General features: G+C 46.9%; 1 protein-coding gene across 3 annotated transcripts in view; it reads right to left on the bottom strand.

The window, feature by feature from the left end:
- CALN1 (calneuron 1) overlaps nt 1–22061 on the bottom strand; it is a 130651-nt gene that overhangs the window by 58419 nt on the left and 50171 nt on the right. For all 3 annotated transcript variants that reach the window (XM_027445955.3, XM_072026187.1, XM_013105853.5), the window contains exons 3-4: nt 17991–18134; nt 708–820 (exon numbers count right to left, since the gene is read on the bottom strand). In XM_027445955.3, coding sequence (XP_027301756.1) covers nt 708–820; nt 17991–18134 — 257 coding nt within the window. The remainder of the gene's footprint in view (nt 1–707; nt 821–17990; nt 18135–22061) is intronic.

Consider the following 22061-nt stretch of genomic DNA (forward strand, 5'->3'; position numbering starts at 1 on the left):
GTTTGGGAGATTTTTAATACTTGCCATAACAGCCTGGACTGTCCTTGCTTTTCCAGAAAGGTCTAATCCTGTTTAAAAATCACAATGCACGGCAGATCCCACTGCCAAACCTGCCTCCCCCTCTGATGCTCAAAACCATCAGGACCAAATCACCCCAGAGCAGCAGCAAGGGCAAACCTTGCATTGGCACAAAATTGACCCATCATCAAACCCAGACCTGAATCCTCAGTCTTTGTCCTGAATTCACTGCAGAAGCATCAATCTAACATGACCTGCACAGAAAACCTCACTCTGCTTGGAGCCTCCTTTCACCCCAGCCGAGGGATGGTGAACAGCAGCACACTTCTGCAAGCAGAGCACAGGTTTGAGGTTCCTAACTCAAAAGAGTCATGGAGAAAAATGTTTTTCTCTTCCAAAAATTAATTCCAAAATGCCCCAAGATGTGTTGCACAAATAACTTGGTGTTTTGTTGTGTTCAACTACAGCTTGTTTACAGTATGTGCCCACCCTTCCTCTGTCATAGGGCTCAGATGAGAGCAGGTCGCTCCAGCAACATGGGCTGATGATACTCAGCAGACAGCAAGAGAAACCTGAATACCCTTAACACAAGCATTCACCCTAACAAAACACTTTGTGCTCCCCAACAAATCACTTCTGGAAGCTACTGATAGTTGGCTAAAGTTGCATTTAAAGGAATTACCACTTACCTGCCAGAATATGCTGTCTATTGTATTTCCCAGAAAGCCATCTCTGCCTTCTGATGATACCAGTTTAGGTCCAAGAATGGTCATAAATTCATCAAAATCAACCTGGCCATCCCCTGGAATGAAAGAAAATATCAATATTTTTACTGAAGTACCACTTAGTGCCAATATCTGATAGGCCACCCTGGACCAGCAGCACATCACGAAGCCATACACACATGATGGCACCTGCTACATCAACTTCATGGTATGTACAGACCCTAATTTGCTGTAATCCCAACGGATGGCCCATGTTGTAGCATATCCACACTTGAAGACAAGATCAGGTGATGCACAAATAGAGATGAACCGACTGTTCCCCAGCCCCAGAGAATTTATAGGCAAGTCACTTCTCAAAAAAAAAAACAATTTGGCAGGAGGACAGCTGCCATTAGCACTGCCAGCGCTCTTCCTCTATTAAGAGACGCTAAAGAGCCAGGTCTCTGCAAAGCTTTTACAAGGCCAACCCCATCCTCCAGAGGAAGGGAGTACACGCGGAGGGAAGAGCCAGACTATTACGAATCCACCAGGCATTTCATTTCAGCTTTCCATCAGCATCCGTCTCTTAAAAGCCCTGTGTGCTCAGCATGCAGAGCAGGCAGTGTAGACACAGCTTCAGTGCCATTAGCAGGAAGGGGAGACTGCTCCTACCATTAATGAACTGAGCCTACGCAGTCCCAAGCCCCTGCAGTATATTGTATGTTTTGTAAATGAGGCATGTGGCTGTTTGAAGTATATCTAAGTATTATATCAAATATAACTCTTCCCTTGGAGAACTTCTGTGATGCTTAATGAAAATGGCAAAAAAAAAAAAAAAAAAAAAAAAAGAAAGAAATTCATGCCTGTTGAAGGATCTTAAAAATACCTGCTTCTCTGAACAGGATAGTTTAATGTTTGCATACCTCTCCTTTCTTTATCTTTCTCTAGACATATCCTCCCACTTGCTACCAGACCAGTTAATACGGGCAGATATATTAGCCCTCCTTCAAGTCCGGAAACAGAATCACAAACTGTATGACTTTTCACTGTGTTTTTTTTATTATTATTTAAATTCAGCTGAAACTGACTGGATGCACCCCTCCACGTAGTTGCTGTTCTAAATTATCAGGTGTGAAAAGTGTCTAAAACCATCAGACCAAAGCAGATCAATGCAATGGCTACTATTAAAATGTCACTATCGACTGCAGTACCTGCAACAACCCCCTGTGACAGCTTTGTGCTGCTGCTATCTGTCCTTCTTATTATATTTCATATGCTTGATCTGAGCATATGCACCACTGATTGAAATCTCTCTGTGTCCTTATCTTCGCAGAAACACAATATGAAAATAAGCAGAGTCAAAGTGCTCCTTTGCCAGAATAGTGATATCTACTCACTGAAGAGCTCTGCCCGTAATTTTGTGAGGACAAGAGTGAATATTCTGGGGATGAGCCAGCAACGGGAGCTCTGAAAAGAAAACCCAGCAGGGATTCATAACAGCTTTCATCCTTTAACATGCAAGAAGACCCCATCTGACTGCTAAAGTTGCTCAGACCTTCAGTTTTCAGCATGTGCTGAAGGGTTTTGTAGGCCTGGAGTGGGCTGAGCACTTGCAGGATGGAGCTTATTTCTGGGACAGGTTATTAAGCAGAAAAGGAAAGGAGTGGGGACCCCATCACTTGGAAAGCCGTTCTTTAAAATATTTATGGGCTATGAGAAAATGTGTTCCTTTTGCTTCCCCATGGGAGACATCATTTTATGACATCAAGTCGGATTGTATCAGTCACAGCATGTTGGATCACGTTGGGGAAGGTAATGCAAGGTGACAGTGGGTTCGGGGCAATTTGCATTCCAGTACATCACTTCAAGGCAAAGGCAGTAAGAAAAACATACACTATGGTGCAAATTGGGTTAAAGAAATTAGCAAGATTAGCAAGAAAACAATTTGCATTTTAAAGAGGTTCTAGTACCTGCCCGTGCATATATTTGCTCTATCCATATCTGACCCCAAAACACTGAGTTATTCAATTTGAGTTTTCTACAATGTCATTCCATCCATGGAGGAAAGAAAGGACTTAGTCCTACGCATGACTCATGAGAAAGCAGGTGCCAGGGCTCCTGGGCTCTGCATCTGACTCAGAACAAGACTCTGGGCAAACCCTTGCTCATGACTTCCCTGTGCCTTCGCCAGGGATCATAACTAACTTCATGGGGTTTAATTATCAGCTTAATTATAGCACTTTCCATAACCTCAGAGAAGAAAGATGCCATTACAAATGCATTATCCCCTTACAGACTGCTTTTTCAATTTACACTGTTAACTAGCAAGGAAACCAAATCCCAAACACTTTGCTTGGTAGAAATATCCCTTTAACATTCATTTTAAGCTGCAGAAAGCACATGTTCCTGCCATCAGGATCTCAGGAGACTACAGCATCAGAATATCAAGGAAGAGAACTCACAGTTTTGGCTGAAAATTCCTTTTACAATATTCAACAGCCAGGAGAAAAATATTGTAAAAACCATCAGATAGGCTCCAGCTCTGCAGCACTGTAAGGTTGTTCTCCACAACCACGGCACAACCAGGCAATACCCGATACCCATAACTCTGGTAGGATCTACAAGCATTCAGGACACCCACCAGCTCCCGGGTGCATGCAGCTTGAAATTTGTTATGGTGTACAGTCAATTGATGTTTTCCTCCTCCTCCATGCCATAATCTTGTACACATCATGGTACATGCTGATGTGCAATGCACAAAGTGAGCATCTGTTCCGGAATCTGCATTGGAGGCAAATCATACACTGCACACATCCCCACATTTGGCTTTGCTGCGCCTACAGATGTCATTTATATTCAGAGCAGGTGATGTGCAGTTTGTTCAGAAATGAACTTTTTGTCAGGTTTGAGGGATGAGAAGAAAGGAGAAGGATGCCAGGCTGGAGTGTGTGTGCTCCTGCACTGCTGTCACCTTTCCTTGCTCCCTTCCATGACCTACGTGGCAAGCTCCAAGTAACACCACCATCCGAGGCGATCCCACAGTCCCAAACCCTCTGTGCAGGTGCCACCCGATCCCCAAACTACCACCAATTGGCTAACTAACAGTCATTGCAAGACTGATTTTAGCAAAACACCTGAGCTTAGCTTCACCTTCCTTTTTAAACCACCTAAACCAATTCTTTATTTACTTACAGTTATGACCTAACATTTTTCTTCTGCATAATGCTTCTTCCTAATCCTGGCATTAATGTCACAGGGCAAGAAGAGGGTTAGCAATCATGTGGCTGAACCTTGCATGACTAAAAATATGACTCAGAACATCGCTGGCCACATCGTCAGAGATGAATTAGATCTGCTTATTATTACAAGTCTGTTAACGTCGGCTGGGCACTAAGTGTTTCCAGATACCCACAAAGGTTTACTCCCTGCGAGGCACTGTCTCAGTTCCAACAAAAAAACAGACAAATGTGATAATAGAAAGGAATAGCAACCAGCTGCACTGCGAACAACCCTGGGAACAAACATGTGAGCATGGCTAATTGCTCCAAGGGATGCCTGACAGTACACAGCAACATCCTTGGGTCCTTTAGGACCCCTTTCACCATTACCATGCACGGACAGCACGGGGCCTTGGACCTGCTGCCTGCTCAGCACTTGGACCAAAGCTGCAACGCATAATTCTGGCTCACTGGGTGCAGAAAAACCTTGGGAATAATTTCATTCAGAAGTGCTCTCACATCTAGAGGTCATCCTGAGGTCCAACATCCACCCTGCACCAAGTGCAGCCACGGAGTGGCAGCAAAAAGCAGCATGAAGCTGGGAAACCCAGCTCTTTCCCAGCTATCCCAGACACTGCAGCTTTTGACCTGACTGCCCCAAGGAAGGGGCATCTGCACCTTTGAGAAATGGGCATTAGCTCTTCTAAATTCCTTGCCTTCCACCCCAATTCATTCATATTGGTGTGGTGCTTTCAGATCCCCAGGCCAAGGAGAGTTTAAGATGCTAGTATTTGCTCTTACTGGAGATGCTGAGCTTCTCCGGTGTATCAGAGATGAGCATAGAAAATCACAACCCTCTCACTCTAAGCTGATGGGTTTTCAGCTCCAACCCAAGGATTTCACAGAACCACAGAACGGCTGAGGTTGGAAGGGACCTCTGAAGATCATCTAGTCCAACTTCCCCTGCCAAGCAGGATCACCTAGAGCACATTGCGAAGGATAGCATTCAGGTGGGTTTTGAGTATTGCCAGAGAAGGAGACTCCACAACCTCTCTGGGCAACCTGTCCCAGTGCTCTGTCACCCTCCCAGTACAGATGTGCCCCTCATATTGAGCCAGAACCTCCTGTGCTTCAGTTTGTGCCTGTTGCCTCTTGTCCTGTCACTGGGCACAACTGAAAAGAGACCGGCTCCATCCTCTTGATACCCTCCCCTCATATATTTATACACATTGATTAGGTCTCCTCACAGTCTCCTCTTCTCCATGCTAAACAGGCCCAGTTCTCTCAGCCTGTCCTTGTGTGACAGGTGCTCCAGTCCTCTAATCGTCTTCACAGTCCTCCTCTGGACTTGCTCCAGTACTTCTACGTCCCTCTGGTACTGGGGAGCCCAGAACTGGGCTCAATATTCCACGTGTGGCCTCACCAGGGTTGAATAGAGGGGGAGGATCACCTCCCTTGACCTGCTGGCAACACTCTTCCAAATGCAGCCCAGCATCCCCTCAGCCTTCTCAGCCACAAGGGTTCACTGCTGGCTCACATTGAACTTGTTGTTCACCATGACCTCCAGGTCCCTCTCTGCAGAGCTGCTCTCCAGCAGGTCAGCCCCCAGCCTGTGCTGGTGCTTGGGGTTATTCCTCCCTAGGTGCAGGGCCCTGCACTTGCCCTCATTGAACTTCATGAGGTTCCTCTCGACCCAACCCTCCAGCCTGTCGAGGTCCCTCTAAAGGGCAGCACAGCCCTCAGGGGTATCAGCCCTTCCTTCCAGCTTTGTGTCATCTGCAAACCCACTGAGGGTGCACTCTGTTCCTTCATTCAGGTTGCTGATGAGCAAGTTGAACAGCACTGAACCCATGCTGACTATTCCTGATCACCTTATCCTCCACATGCTTGGAGATGACCCGCAGGATGAGCTGTTCCATCACCTTTCCAGGGATGGAGGTGAGGATCACTGGGCTGTAGTTGCCTGGGTCCTCCTTCTTTCCCTTTTTGAAGACCGGCGTGATACTGGCTCTCTTCCAGTCCCCAGGCACCTCTCCCGTTCTCCATATCCTTTCGAAGATGATGGAGAGTGGTCTAGCAATAACATCAGCTAGCGCTCAGCACCTGTGGGTGCATTCCATCGGGGCCCATGGATTTGTGGATGTCAGGTTTGCTTAGATGATCTCCGACCCAATCCTCTTTGACCAGGGGAAGTCCTCCTTTCTCTGTACTTCCTCTCTTGTCTCCAGGGTCTGAGATTCCTGAGGGCTGATCTTAGCAGTAAAGACTGAAGCAAAAAAGGCATTCAACAACTCTGCCTTCTCCGTATCCTTTGTCACCAGGGCACCCACCCCATTTAGCAACGGGCCAACATTTTCCCCAGTCTTCCTTTTCCTACTGATGTATTTGAAGAAGCCCTTCTTTTTGTCCTTGACATCCCTTGACAGATTTAATTCCAAATGGGCCTTGGCCTTCCTTGTCGCATCCCTGCATACTCTAGCAATGTCCCTATATTCCTCCCAAGCGGCCTGTACCTTTTTCCAAATGCTGTAAACTTCCTTCTTCTTTTTGAGCTTCACCAGGAGCTCCCTGCTCACCCATGCAGGTCTTCTGCCCCCTTTGCTTGCCTTCTTGCTCATAGGGATGCACCGATCTTGAGCTTGGAGGAAGTGATACTTGAATACTGACCAGCTGTCTTGGACTCCCCTTCCTTCCAGGGCTCTAACCTGTGGGATTCTTCCAGGTAGATCCCTGAAGAAGCCAAAGTTTGCTCTCCTTAGGTCCAGGGTTGCAATCCTACATTTTGATCTGCTTCCTCCTCACAAGACCCTGAACTCCACCATATCATGGTCACTGCAGCCAAGGCTGCCCCTGACCCTCACATCCCCAACTAGTCCTTCTTCATTTGTTAGTATGAGGTCCAGTAGCACACCTCTCCCTCTTGGCTTCTCCACCACCTGTGTCAAAAAGTTGTCATCGATGCACAGCAGGAATCTCCTGGACTGTTTGTGCCTAGCTGTGTGGTGTTCACAGCAGATATCAGGGTGGTTGAAGTCTCCCATGAGAACCAGGGCTGGTGACTGAGAAGGCTACTTGGAGCTGTCTGCAGAAGGCTTCATGTACCTCCTCTTCCTGATTGGGTGGCCTGCAGCAAACACCCGCAACAGTGTCAGCCATGGTAGCCTACCCTTTAATCCTTACTCCTAAATTCTCAACTCACTCTTTGTTCACCCCCGGGCAGAGCTCCACGCATTCCAGTTGCTCTCACATAAAGAGCAACTCCGCCACCTCACCTTCCTGGCCGGTCATTTCTAAAAAGCACGTAGCCTTCCATGACAGATTCCAGTCATGCAAGCTATCCTACAATGCCTCTGTAACTGCAATGAGATCGCAGCCTTGCGACCACACACAGATCTCCAGTTCTTCCTGTTTGTTTCCCACACGATGTGCTTTAGTGTACAAGCATTTCAGGGAGCTGAAATGCTTCTCTCTCATGCTGCGTGTGTATGTATAGTAACACTTCAGATGTCTGTCATTCAACTCAGTCCCTCATGGGGCAGACTGAAGGGCCTCCCCCGCGTGCAGTTCCTCAAAAATTGGAGTGCAGTCCGGTCACTGGTCCAGTGGGCCAGTTTTTGACCCTCTTTGCCTTCAAATCTAGTTTAAAGCCCTGTCAATCAGCCCTGCTAACTCCTGGGCAAAAATCCCTTTCCCCCTAATAGAAAGGTGCTCCCCATCAGGAATCAGTAGGCTCAGTGTCATGTAGACCTTCCCATGATCAAGAAACCTAAAACTGTGTCAGTGGCACCAGCTTCAAAGCCATGTATTGATCTTCTGGGTTTTCCTGTTCCTTTCAATATTGATCCCCACAACTGGAAGGATGGAAGAAAACACTACCTGTGCACCTGATCCTTCAACCAATTCCATCTTCCCTAAGCTCCCTTCAGTTGAACAAAGGGGAGGAAGGATGGTTACCTTTGTTGAAGGAGGTTTAGCAGAAAATGTGCACGTGTTTGCCAGCAGGCAGAGCCTTGCAGCCAGTCAACCAAGGAGGGCAACCACAGCACAGAACACCCCCAGCTGCAACCTTGCACCAATACAAACTACCCCCACATAGCCTGATCCCTGTCCTTTGTTTGTCCTGATGCATTTGTCCTGGATCTTACAGGATCTACCATAAGCAACAATCCTGGCCTGGATCTAGAAGAGGAGAGGGGAATCAGGCTGAGCAAATCCCCATGTCCCTGGTAGCAGCAGGCTGCATGTGGGCTCTTGCAAACTGCCCTGCCAGAGCTCTCTAGCTTTGAAGATATAATTAAATGCTGAGTGGAGCAGTAGCATGAACTCATGCGCCCTCCATCCTGTGGGAGAGCCCGACCCTCAGCCTTCAGTCGACCGCTGTCTGTCCAAAAGCCTCCAGTTGGAACAGCTCCCTTGGAGAATGTAATTAAATATTCATCAGGCTGGGAGAATGACAGAGTGGGAGAAGGGACAAAAAGAGAAAGGAAAAATGTGCATGGATTGCATTGCCCATACCTAAGGGCAGAACAGAAACTTGCACCGGCTTTCAGTGCCTTCAGCATTAAACTGGGACCCTGCACAATCCCACCTGACTTCTTCCTGAGTAAGTCTTTTCCCTCACCAATCTCAGGATAATCTTGTTCTTCCTCCTCCTGAAAAGTTTTCTGCCATGGCACTGAAGTGATGCACACATTTAAATGGAGATGAGGATCTGCTGTGTGTAGACTGATAAGTATTCCCACATTTTTTTTCTTGAGTTTGACCTCCAGAGTGCAGCTAGGTGATATATTTAAAGTTAATGAGCTAGTTGCTTGCAGCTCGGGTCCCAGGCGCACACAACACTCCTGTTTATTTTTATTCTCATAATAGCTAGCTGCAGTGACTCTCTGTCCCGCTCTGTGTCATTGTGTGCGTCCATAAAGTAACCTGGGCAATGATAACACAGTCTGGCAGAGGATGTTGCTGCTGTGTCTTGGACTGATGCAGAGATGTGCACAGACCAGCTCCATCCATGGGATATTTCTCAGGTGAGCACTTCAGTTACAGAGATGTTAAGGTCAAAGGAGAACAGCCTGACCACCGGCATGACCCAGAGAATTCCTCCCTAATTACAGCCCCAATCCACAACTTCTTCCAAAGCTGGGGAAAATCCTTCATGAAACTGTCAACTTCAAAAACAGTTTTAATAAAAGAAATCCATGAACTTGGCTGAAAAGAACTGATAAAGCTCTTCTCCAGTAACCATACAGTTGTTTAGCAGTGGGGAAACTGAGTCACAGAACATCATCTGGCCAAATGTTCCCAGAGAGGAGATGCTGGCAGAGCTAGGTGCTTGACCTCCCTCACCTGCCAACACAGTGATCCATGGGCATGGATTGTGCCACCATGTGCCCTGAATGGAGAAGGATGACAATGAACATCCCCTATCATCTCCAAAGAGGTCTGTTTGCATTCCCTGGGACGTCTGTCCCCCAAAGCTGCCTGCACAGGGTCTCTGATATCCCCGAACAAGGCACACATAGAAGCTACCATTTCTAGTTTCTCTTGCTCCTGGGAGACAGTGAGGGCATATTGATTGGCCACTCTTTTACTGTTTACCAGCTCTGTTCCTCATCCCCATGGCTTTATTGAGTCGTTTTTGTAGCCAGAGCTGAAGGAAGGGATGAAACATCTCCACTGGGGCTCCCTCTCTCCCTTAAGGGCACCTCCAAGTCCCACAGTATTAGGAGCAACTGAGCAGGGCTGGCTGTGTAGTTCAATTTCAACTACATATAGAAGAATAGCAAACTGTACAGACATAGTTTCCCAGAGAAGAAAATTTGCATGGTGTCTCAAAGGCCTGAAGAGAGCCCAGGAAGATGGAGCTGGGGGTGCATCCCTAACTGCACTGAGAAAAGGACCTTGAGAGTCGTTCAGCCTGACAGCCCCTTGGCTTCTCTGGCAGGGAAGGGGAAACAGCTGCAGAGAGCTTGTTTGCTTCCTCACTAAAACCAAAAAATCTATTAAGTGCCCATATTTGCCCAAGGAGAGTTTGTCCAGGAAAGACAGTGATGGAGGAGGATGGAGGTGTGCCCTGTTCCTGCTCCACTGCAAGCACCAGAACAAAGAGGATGCTAGGAGAAAAGTCCAACAAAACCAATGACTTTGACTGCAGTAAAAAAAAAAATAAAATCCATCAGGCACCATGTGAGCAGTGTGCCAGCTTCATGTGACCCCAGAAAGCCACAGGCTGACCCAGTTACTGGCCCTGCGCTAGCTGTCCTGCAGGGGAAGGCAGTGTGCGGCTGCTGCCTGTGGCTTGCCCTGCTGAGCCCCCCGCCCTGCTCTCTCCCCTCCAGGACCTTCTCCCCATGCAAAGGCACACCAAAGTAGGGCCACAAGGGCTCCCTTCTCAGGTCTTTGCAGAACTGCAAAGGCTTCTGCATCCTGCAAGCTGTAACCAGTCGATCCCTTTGCCAAGTGGATCAAGAGGAGCAAAATCACATCCTGTCTACACCAGACTTTAATTAGTTTTGCTCACCAGGCCATCCCTGCGTGCATCATGGCAGCTATCAGACAGCTCTGCACAACTTCAAGACGGCCGGTAACGAATCACAGGCTTGTTAAAACAGAGGAATGCGTGTGCTCCCTGTAGCATACGCATGCACTGCGTCGAAGACAGATTTTGATATTACTTATGAACCTCTTCCCAGTACTGAGCTGCAAATCTGACTAGCTTCACCAGCAACAATAATTTCTCTTCATTCTTTGCAGTGAGAACACAAAATGTGATAATCTCCATTTTACAAATCAGAGCAGACATGGAGAAAGTGGCCTCTATAAATAAAGACAAGTCACATCAAATACATCTCACCCACCAAGTCTCCCAGCTCAGCAGCACACATTAAAGGACAAGCACACTGAAATGCTGCTGGATCATTTCTCATACACAAAAAGCACAGGCTTCTGAGTCCAGAGGGCAAGCCCAAAGTCTGCAACAAACTGTCCATTCTTTCTCTATTAATTTTGCACTTTAACATGGAAATTGTTTCTGGTTTACCACAACCAGCCTGGCTAGAAGGGGAGGAGGAGACGAAGACGTAAAAGAAAGAGAGAGAAGAATGTTTTTAGCCTTTGCAGCTTGTGCATGCCATCATTGTCCCACACAGGGCATTGCTAGCTGATCTTCCAGACAAGCAAACATTTGTCCATGTAACATCAAAAAGCAAATCATCACCCCTCCTGCAGGCTGCAGTGGAAAGCTCAGCATTCATTTAAAAATTAAGAGAGATTTGTTTTCTCTCCAGTTCTCCCTGTTCAGGCCCTTCAGTTGTCCCCATCCCTGCGGCACCATCCAGCGCGCAGAGCTGGGGGAGTACCCAGTCCTGTTGTCCCTTCCCTGGCACAAAGAAGCAAGGGCAGCCAAACCAGAGCAACAGTGACACAACAGCTCAGAGAACTTTTAGGGAGATTGCTAGTATTCTGACACCATCCCTTGATGCCTCCCAGTTAGGTTGGTGTAGTTTATTCCCTTCCCAAAGGGGATGACAGCAAGTGTCAGCATGCACCGGAGCAGAAGGCAAAACACAAGAGAGCAACAATACTGCAACCCCACTGCAGCCACGGGGCTGCCTGAAGCTGGCTGCAGCTCAGACCTGACATCCAGGAGAGCTGCCTTCCTTTGGAAACTGCTTTGCCAGGGTCACTATGTATAGTTTTTTTATCTTCTTCCCCCCTCTAAAATTTATTGGTCCACAAAAAGCCTTCAAAAAGCAGCTTGGGAATATTCAGAATTTGAATTTGGGATTTCTTTTAATTTTAATTGCTTGGTAGAATGCCACAAGAAGTGCTGTATTGTCACTGTTACTGCTGATGTGTCACATAATGTGATGAAGAGGTAACAGGTAGCTTGCTTGTACACTGATGGAGCCAGCTTGTCTTTTGCTTGATCAAAGTATTTCCTGTTTGTACAATAACAAACAATTTGACACACTGGATTTTTTTTTTCCAGTCGTGTGTTAGCCTGAAGTTATTTTTTCAGGGTACTGAAAACCAGCTGCTCCTCTAATTAGTACATTGAGTGCTTATTTTACTCCTCAGATAAAAGTGTCTGATGTTGTAACGAAACAGTTTGACACTTAAGTCACACATTAATCTATTTTATTGCTAATGTCTGCTTAAAGAGTAGGCATCCCGGATAAGGCAACACATTTAATGTGCCATTTCTCTGCATTTTTATTAGCATTACTGCCAATTGGAAGAATTTACCAAAAAAAAAATCCCTTGCCAGCAAATAAATATATAAAATATTTTACTTTCCACAAACTGACAGATCATTTCAGGTCATTCTCCAGATTGCAGAAAGAAATATATGCACCTCTCATAGTCTGCAATGTTTACATTCATGTAATACCTAATTATGTCTAAGGATGAAGCAAATCAAGGGTATAAACTAAGGTAAAATCTGGCCTCTATTTCCAGACAAGAAAAGCAAACAATATGTCCCCATAAGGCACAACACGCTGGAGAGGTGCCCACCTATACTGAACAACCTTCTGCTGGCAAACAGTCATGCACCACCTCTACTAAGATGTAAGCAAAGCTTTGGTCTAACATGAATCATGCTCGGAGCGATGGAAACACTATTCCTCCCCTTCCTTCCCAAACAGAGGCATTTTTGCATTAAAAAACCCTTTGCCTTCTTTTCTGTTTTGGTACTTAATCTCCCCCATCACAGCAATGCCACAGCCTCTCCCAGTAGTTCACAGAAGGGTATTTCTGATGATTTATAAGCTTTCTCTAGAGACCTTGAAATATTCCAAGTATATTCTCATTTTTCTCCCTAATTCAGTTTTTATGCCAGCTATACTATTTTCCCCAGTGGCAGCTGCCGTCCTCTCCAGCTGCCTGAAGCACACCTTGCAGAACACCACGGCGAGGTGGAAAATAGGGTGGAAAAAGCGTTTTTAGGAAATGCATTGGATACTCTGGCCTCTGATGCCTGCCTTCCTCCGGTGAGACCGGTCAAGAATTAGATATTCAGTAGCAATGTGGAAGCCGTGCTGGGAAGCCAGATGCAGCTGGGAGGCTGAGCCTTTGCAGGCCAAGGGCTTGCCCCATGCTGCCGCAGGCTCCTACCGCTCATCTCCTGTTGCAGCGCGGGGATGAAACATCTCCTGCCCCAGCAGGCCAAACTTCCCCCGGCTATTGGGGTAAAAAAAAGCCAAGTTGGTGTGCATCCATTTGGTTAGCCTCTTGGGAATATTCAACCACCATCCCTGTTGTTTCTTATCATAGGATTTGCTGTGAGTTTGTAATTGCACGCACACAGGAAAATGCATATTATTCTTTTTGCCAGCCCCAACCCACACTGACACCCATCTTATGGTTCCTTGGCTGAACTTCTGTCCCTCTCACCCAGCCCTGTGGCAGCCTTGCTGTGCCATGGCATTGAACCCAAGTTTCTCCATGTGCCATAGGCTTTGTGGCACAGGCCAATCCTCATCGCCATAATCCCGATGGACAGGAGTACCCTCCTGCTGCTCTGGGCCCTGGAGGACATTTGAGAGCTCTTGAGCATCATTAGCATCACCCCACTGACATTCCCTGTGGGCAAATCCACTCATTACTATCATTTCCACCATGTCACTGCCAGGGCTGAGACACAGCCCAGCATGTCTGCAACATCACCACATCCGTGTTTAATGGAACCTTCAATATTTGAAATTAAATGATCCCTTGGGATTTGACGTGGCTCTTAAAATTTTCCTGGGGAAAGAGAGGATGCTTCCACCTGTCCCCCACTCAAAGCTGAGAAGAAAAGGGAGGAGCAGAAGAAGAAGGAAACGAAAGGCTTATTTTCCATCGGAAGAATGCAGTGAGTATAGTAGGGATGTAGCCAATCATAATAAAACAAAACACAATTTAGAAAATTTTTAAGTGGTGGCCAAAATGAACAATCCATGACGCAAAGACAAAGGGCAGGTAATCAGATGCCTGACAAATTTCCCTTTTGGTTTCAGCTGCTGTCAGGAGGTTTCTGGGGGAACATGGTCTGTGCTTTGCTGCATGTATCACTGCACCAAGAGCAGGATTTGCTCCCATGAGTAAAGATGGTCAGGACATAAAACAAGAAACCTCTAGGGAGAATAACAGACTGAAGGGGACCACTGCAAGCAGTGCCTTGGCATCAAGGCAACCCGTGAAGGCGATCCCTCCATGCCAGTAACACAGTGGTACCCTGGTGAGAGGCAGAGTGAGAGGCTGCTGGGGTGACATCTGTGATGGGAGGCTGATGGCAGCGCTTATCACCTTCATGGAGGCATTAAAACCCTGAGACATCTCTGAAGGCATTCTTAGCAAGAACCAAGCTGAGCAGTTGCCATTTTCACTCAGGTTCAAGCAGTGTTTCCTAACCAACTAAATTTTGCCTTCAAATGCAATGAATTATGAAATGCACCTCAATTTCTGCTCTGATCTGGAGCTTCTCTGTGCATTACTGAAGAGCTGCAAGCTGCAGCCCCAAAAGCCGCTGTTGCTGGGCAGCTCTGGAGCTCAGCCCTGCATTGTTTACCAAGCTCAGTGAGATCCTTTCTGGCTGGTCACATACAGGTGCCAAATGTTCATGTCATATTAGCTCATGCACAACCACAAAAGCACTCCAGCATACAGTGCAACATGTTTGGTCCAGCACAGCGAGGCCATGCAGCTCCCACACCTCAATGGTCTCCACCCTGCGGCCTGACCCAGATGCCTGAGCCTCCCTCCTTATCCCCACAGAAAACAGTGAGCAACGAAAACCAAACAGGCCAGCTCCAAGTGCTCATTATTAGAAGCCCATCAGTTAAATAAGCCACGGCAGATACTCTGCCATCCTGCAACATGAATGCAATCCCAAGGTAATTTCTGACGAAAACCATATGTTTGTACTAGGTCTGTTCAGGCTGGTTCAGATTAAATACAAACCACTGCCAATCGTATTACCTCATTATTAGCAGACACTGGCAGCAGCCTTGTGTGGAGAAGCGTCTGTCTGGCCACAGTACCTGCTGTAACATCAGGTACCTGGGGATGTGCAGGAGGATTACTGCCTCTCCCCTGGCTTTCCTGGCCCTGGGGACTCATCCTTAAGTGGGGCCTTTCATCCAGCTGAGCTCCCCACCCCCCCAGTACTGTGCCAAAGCCTTGGAAAAATTCAGCAGCCCCCAAGAAGAGTATACTGTAGGCAGGGTTACGCTGTCCCTGGGATCGCAGGGCACGCACAACACCCCCCGGAGCTCACTGGGTTCAAGCCCTGCTACTGAATAATGTTCTCACACAGTGGGAGAGGAAGGAGGAAGCTATTGCTGGTTCTCACTGTGTATTTCAAGCTAAAACATGGAAAAAAAGTCTGAATATGACAAGACAACATTCCGAGACAATCCACTGGAGAAGTAGCCATAAGCTACGTAATATTAATTCAATCTGTATAGCATTAATTCAATTTGCAGGCAAGGTAAATCTTGCACATAATATTCCCCTATTCACTCAGTGCCTAAGGAATTTCCCATTACCCAGTCTTGTTTTAGCGTCTGGCCCATTTGACCTTCACATTTCACAGATTTGGTCCCATTTCACCATTTGGTCCCATCCCCAGATGTCCTGCCCAAATCACTGCAACAGCAGGCAGCTGAGACACAGGACCCAGAACAGGACCCAGCACCCCTGGACTGAATCTTTGGACCTGTAGTAACTGTTGAGCTGGAAGATGGAAGATCACTCCCCATCTTGGCAGAAAACACATCGAGCTTTCTGAAAGACCTCCAACAGGAATTTAACACCTTCCATCTGCAGCCCATTACTCTACATTTTAACTCCACCTCTCGGCTTACAGGTCCCTGCACACTAGAAGTGTACAAGGAGGAGTGCCAAAGTCTCCAGTCTGTGAGACTGAGAGTCAGGGAATAACTGGAGATGAATCAGAACTGGCAGCCAAGTCCACAGCACTCTTTTTCCAAAAAAACACAGAGTTTTAGTAAAAGACCCCATGAATTGGCACCACACTGAGTCTGGCCTTTGCAAAGTCTAAAGAGAAATCACCTGGTCTGCTAGGAAAGGCCAGAATATAACAAGGTGCAAACAATCATTTCTGGAGAAAATGCTTTTAAAAGTGATGTTTTTTTAAATATTTTTTTTTGGGGTCTTTTCTTTCAGGAATGAGATCACTTCAACAACTGATCATCTCCATCCGCCAGATTTTGCATTATTTGCTCTCCCTGCCTAGGAGAGCCTCTAAACACCCTCGAGGAGGTTGTCACCCTTCCTCTGCCTGATGAATACAGTTGTACCCTGCATCTCACAGGGGTATTCAATTCTGATGTCTCCAGGGAAATTGGAGCTGACACCACCTCCCATGGACTCTGCTCTTCAGTGGTCTCCCAAGGATGCCAGTGTCACATCAGCATGCTGTGCATCCCCCCTCAGACCAGGTCTGCACCCAGTGTGCTTTGCTTTGGCATTATTTCATTTACCTTTCCTCAGTTTTTCCACCCTGCTACATCTGCCTGTAGAAGGGAGGGAGGAGGCTGGATTTGTAGCCCAGCCTCCTTGCACCAGGAAGGTTTCCCTTTCTGCTCTGACCAAGGACATTTTAAAGACAGCCCGCTTGTTGCGATCAGCTCTGATTGTAGCTTTGCAGCAGTTAAAAAGTCCCCCCTGGCTCCATCATCCTGATGCTGCATTTCTCAGCTCCTGTTAATGGTGGGTTCTGTTTCTTTTATTACCTCTTTGTAATCGTTCAAGGAGCTCTCACAGCAGGACTTTGTTCAAAATTATTCCACCCTTCTAAACTTCTCTTTCAAAACCCAGCAACACTTCATTACGACACAGCACAGCTCCCATCCACAGCATCTTTTACTTGCAAGAAGCAGTGAGGCCATAGGACCATGCTGCTTTGTTGGGTGCCCAGGTCATGTCCCAGGAAGCATCACTGGGCCAGGTGCTGCCCAGGAACAAGCACAGAAAGGTTACAATGGTCTTGCAAAAGAACATTTTCAGCTTTGCAGAGAAAGGTTGGCAAAGCTGCTTTATCTTCTTCTAACTAAGAGCCAGGTCCTGCACTTTGGCCACAAAAACCCCATGCAATGCTACAGGCCTGGGCAGAGTGGCTGGAAAGCTGTGCAGAGAATCTGGGGGTGCTGGTTGGTGTTCACCTGAACATGACCTGCAGTGTGCCCAGGTGGCCAAGAAGGTCAATGGCATCCTGGCTTGTGTCAGGAATAGTGCAGCCAGCAGGACCAGGGAGGTGATCATCCTCCTGTACTCCGCGCTGGTGAGGCCGCACCTTTACTGCTGTGTTCAGCTTTGGGCCCCTCACTACAAGAAGGACATCAAAGCCCTGGAGCATGTCCAGAGAAAGGCTACGAAGCTGGTGACGGGTCTGGAACACAAGTCCTGTGAGGAACGGCTGAGGGAACTGGGGGTGTTTAGTAAGGGGAAAAGAAGGCTCAGGGGAGGCCTCATTACACTCTGCAACTACCTGAAAGGAGGGTGTGGGGAGCTGGGGGTCAGCCTCTTCTTGCAGATACTTAGTGATAGGACTAGAGGGAATGGCCTCAATTTGTGCCAGGGTAGGTTCAGGTTGGAAAATGGGAGACATTTCTTCTCAGAAAGAGCAGTCAGGCATTGAACGGGTTGCCCAGAAAGGTGATGGAGTCACCGTCCCTGGAGGTGTTCAAGGAAAGGTTGGACATGGTGTGTAGGGACATGTTTTTTTAGTGGGTGACATTGGTGGTAGGGTGATGGTTGGATGAGATGATCTCAGAGGTCTTTTCCAACCCCAATGATTCTACGGCTCAATGGTTCAAGGTTTGGTCAAGGTGAGTCAAGGGTTGCCTGAGAGGCAGGTGTATGTACAGGAGGTGGATGGCTCGTGCTCATCTTTACTTGTAGTGAATGGCAACACCTCACCCAAGCATCCACCCAAGACGTTCCTTAGTGACCATGAGCTCTCTGAGCCCCACACATGGGCTGCAACGCACTGGGAAAGCCACCCTGTGCTGGTAACAGAGAAGAACAAAGAGTGAGTACTCACCGTCCATGTCGAGGCGTTGCATGATAATCGCCAGCTCCACCTCACTGGGCATATATCCCAACGAGCGCATCGCCATGCCCAGCTCCTGCTTGGATATAAAGCCATTCCCATCTCTATCCAGCACCCGGAAAGCTTCACGGATTTCTGCAATGGAGAGGGAAGAAGAGTTATTATGGTGGATGACTTCCTGGTCAATGTACCTGTGCACAGGGGACAAAGCAGCAGCATATATTGCATATATATATTTTTAATGTTGATGTGACATATTTGATAATTTTGAGTCAAGGTAATCATATGTTCATTGGTGCATACACTCACATTGTATGCAGATAGATATATACAACAGCATCAACACTCACACTACTTATTTTCTGAGCAAATTTATGTATTCATTCCATGTTGATCTCCTTTCCTTTCTGAAGCATCTGCCCCCAGAGCCATCCTGCTCTGCAGGAAAGCCCCCCTGCACACCCCAGCCCCAGGGGCTTCTCCAGCAGCCCTTCTCCAAGCTGCTCAGCATGCCTGCAAGACAAAATTACTGTACATCATACCAGGCCCTGACATTTCCTACAAAACTATGTGCACAGCAGCAGTTGGGTGCCGACTGCCTCCCCTGAGAGGTGCAGGGTTCTGCAACTGAGTCCTCTTTTGCCCCAAAAATGCAGGTGTACATCTTTTAAAGTGTACCAGGGCATTCTCCATCTCTGCCTCCTCTTCCTAGCTCCTCTCTAATTTACAACTGTTTCAGCAATAAACAGCCTCAGATCAATAAAATGCTGACAGTGTCAAAGGAATCACTTCCATCATTCTTCCTCAGCCTGGCTCAGATTCTGACATCTGACTTTGTTTTGATTCCTAATTCTGGTGTGTTCCCCTCCTTCCCCCCCTCCTCAGCATTTAATATCTGTTCTCCCCTTGCATACCCCTGTGAACGACCACACGAGTCTGCCACCTCAACAGCTCCGTACCTTTCCCACTGCTCACAGGTCTCTTAACTTGAAGACCACCACTGAGCTCCCCATATAAAGTGGCTTTGACTTGCAAATGCCAAGCAGAGCACTTTGAACATTTTGGCCAGCTGGGAGCATGTTTACTTGAGAATATTTGGTTGGAGGTGGGGAGAGAAAAAGGCACTGAATTGTTCGTTTTGGTTAAATGGTCTCTGCATCATGCTGTGGAGAGGAAAACACAAGATGCCTTATTATTACATCCTTTGAGAAGAAAGTCAACAATTAATTGGTTTGGCAACCACACGTCAGTCAGCCCTTCATGACCTTTGCTGCGATATGTTTATTACTAGTTATTTAAGGTATTGTCCGCCTACCTATCGCAGGCACTGCCTGCAAAAAAGAGCAGCTCATCAGTGCAGAGGTGCCTCCACCACAGCCCCTCCCAGCAATAAAACCTGCACAGCCCTGGGGCAAACATGAGTGAAGTCTCATGGATGCTGGGACAAATTATCACCTGGAGATGTCCTTACCCCCTCCACAGACTGTGCCTCCCAGGTGAGATACACAGCCCCTGTCCCATGCTAAGACAGAGGCTGTGGAAATCCCACTGCTGGAGAGTGTATTGGGAGAGATGAAGGGTGGTCAAGAGGCAGCAGAGAATGAGGATGTGTGGGAAACCACCATGTGGGGCTCTCTGCAGCTTTGCTCAGAGGAGTTTAGCATTCACGTGAAAGCATCTCATTGGAGAAGTAGGAGGGAAAGCTTAGCAGGTTTTGCAGGAGAATAAAACTAAAAAATAATGTATTCTTTACCAGAAAACAGATCGGATGAAAAATGCCTGACCAGCTCTGGGTAGGTCAGGCATTAAGCCTCAGAGACAAGAAAACATTCTTGGTCCTGCCATGGAGTCCATCACACCACCTCCCTCTGTTCCCCAGCGATAACGGAGGGATGCTCTTTGGTCTTCATGGGAAAAAGCTGGAAGCTTCCTAGAGCACCAGGAAATTACTTCAGTGATGTGTTTGCTACCACCTTATTTAAAACTTTACAATCTAAAGGCTGCTTCTCAATCACCTCCCATCAAAGTTCACCACCTCCCTTGAAGACTCCAGTGCCTTAGCAAAGTCTATGCCAATTCATGTAAGCTGCTCTCTGTTATGTGCAATACCCTGGTGATGTGCCATGGCCAGGGCACCTCTGTGACGTCCTGCTAAATCTTCATCATAGCTGTGGTTATCAGGATGAGCTATGATCAATGTTTAATCCAGCAAAAGAGCCCACTGATGCACAAAGGGTAAATCCTATTACTTTCAGTGCATATTGTGCCAGATCTGCAATATCTACACTTTGGGTGCAGGTATGCATCAGCTGTGACTCCCTTAAACTTAAACATTTGCCTGGATCCACTTTGTCTCCCTGCCAGCCCAAGCAGTGTAAGCTCAGCGATATGAAAAGGTGGTGAGGCTGCTCAAAGCAGGCTCGTCTGGAAGTATCGGTACATAATGCAGAGAGCCTTTGGAGTAGGAACAAATCCCATTAGACACTGCCAGCTGTAGTGAAATCTATTTTCATATGATGTGCTGAAAGCTAAAGTGCAGTAAATATTACATTGAAATCAATTAATTTTAAAATAAACTTCTGACAGCTGAAGATGAAAACTAAAAATACTGCAGGGAGCTGAGAAAGTGTTTTAGAAAATAAAATAAGAGTCTACCTTCAGAAAAGTTTACACACAATTTAGACTGATCCAAATTATATGAATAAATTACATCTGTACAGGAGCTTCTCAGTAGGATATCTGAGTTTCAGTTTAGCAAGCATTCTCTCCAGATACACCAATTTCAGAAGTTGCATTTAACAGCACAACAAAATTTGAAGCTTGTTTGGATGAAAAAAACAAAAAGCAAAAAACAAACAAACAAAACACATTAGAGTTCTAGCTCTGCTCCATGCCTTCCAGAAACGTGAACTCTTGACAATACCTGAAACAGCCTTCACACACCAACTCCTGACCCCAAATGGAGCTTTTTTTTTTTTTCTTCACAAAGTCTATAAATACCACTTGTGCAGAGGTATATTTGAAGAGCTATTTATAGGTTGAACACACTGTACACGAAGCAGCTACGACCTCACAGTGCCTCCTCTTTATCTTTACATGTACCACCACCTCCTTATCAGCTTTTCTTTATAGTGATTCCTGCTCCTCCGACATACTTGCAGGCACTGCCCTGAACGGCATCCAGCACATGAGCGACCAGGCTGAGCATCCTCCTCAAACACAGCCCTGCCAGCGCTGCTGTAAAGCCGTCCCACACCACAGTCCATGAACCTGCGGCACCCTGTCTGGTCCTCACCTTTATTTCCAGCTGTTAAATTTCATTACCCAAAGCTAAAAATACATCAGCACTTTCCCCATATGACTTTTCCAAATAAGTCACCATAGCAACTGATGCTCCTGTCTCAGAACTGGGCGCGGATGTGGTCCGTGGAGTAAATCTCTCAACAAAGATACTGCCTGGCTTGGGAGAAAGTTTGAGACCTCTGCCATTTCTGCTGCCAGCTGCTCTGCATGGGGATGCTTTACTCTGATCAGGAAAAACAAAGCTCTGTTTTGTCTTTTAAAGGAAGAGTAAAGACAAGAGGGGAGGGGGGATTGGGTGCCATAGTGATGCTGCTCCAGCAGCCCAGCCTGGATGGCAGCAGCCCTGAGCATGTACACCTGGATTACTCCTCCCTTGGGGCATTAGTAAATACCTATTCCCCACTTCACTATAGAGCATCTCCTTCTACTCTTGTATATAGGAAGTTGACACAGAACTATCTTAATGGGTAAAGAGAAAAAAAAAAAAGAGAGAGAGAGAGAGAAAAAATATAGAAAGAATTAGAAAACAGGAAGCCCAGTTTCCTGCATGAGCCCCAGGTATCATTACTTCTCAAGGAGCTCAGCCTAGCCCCTGAGTGCTCTTCTCCATGCCTCAATTTCTCCAGCCCCTGGGAACAGCAATACTGCTCTTCAGTACAAGGTGATTTCAATATAAAAATGCTCAGACAACAGGAAGCAACCATTAGGAGCACAAAACCGTCTCCCTCCCAGAATTAAATCAAATACCACCAGCGAATG

Source organism: Anas platyrhynchos, chromosome 20 (genome assembly GCF_047663525.1).
Source record: "Anas platyrhynchos isolate ZD024472 breed Pekin duck chromosome 20, IASCAAS_PekinDuck_T2T, whole genome shotgun sequence".
NCBI lineage: Eukaryota > Metazoa > Chordata > Aves > Anseriformes > Anatidae > Anas > Anas platyrhynchos.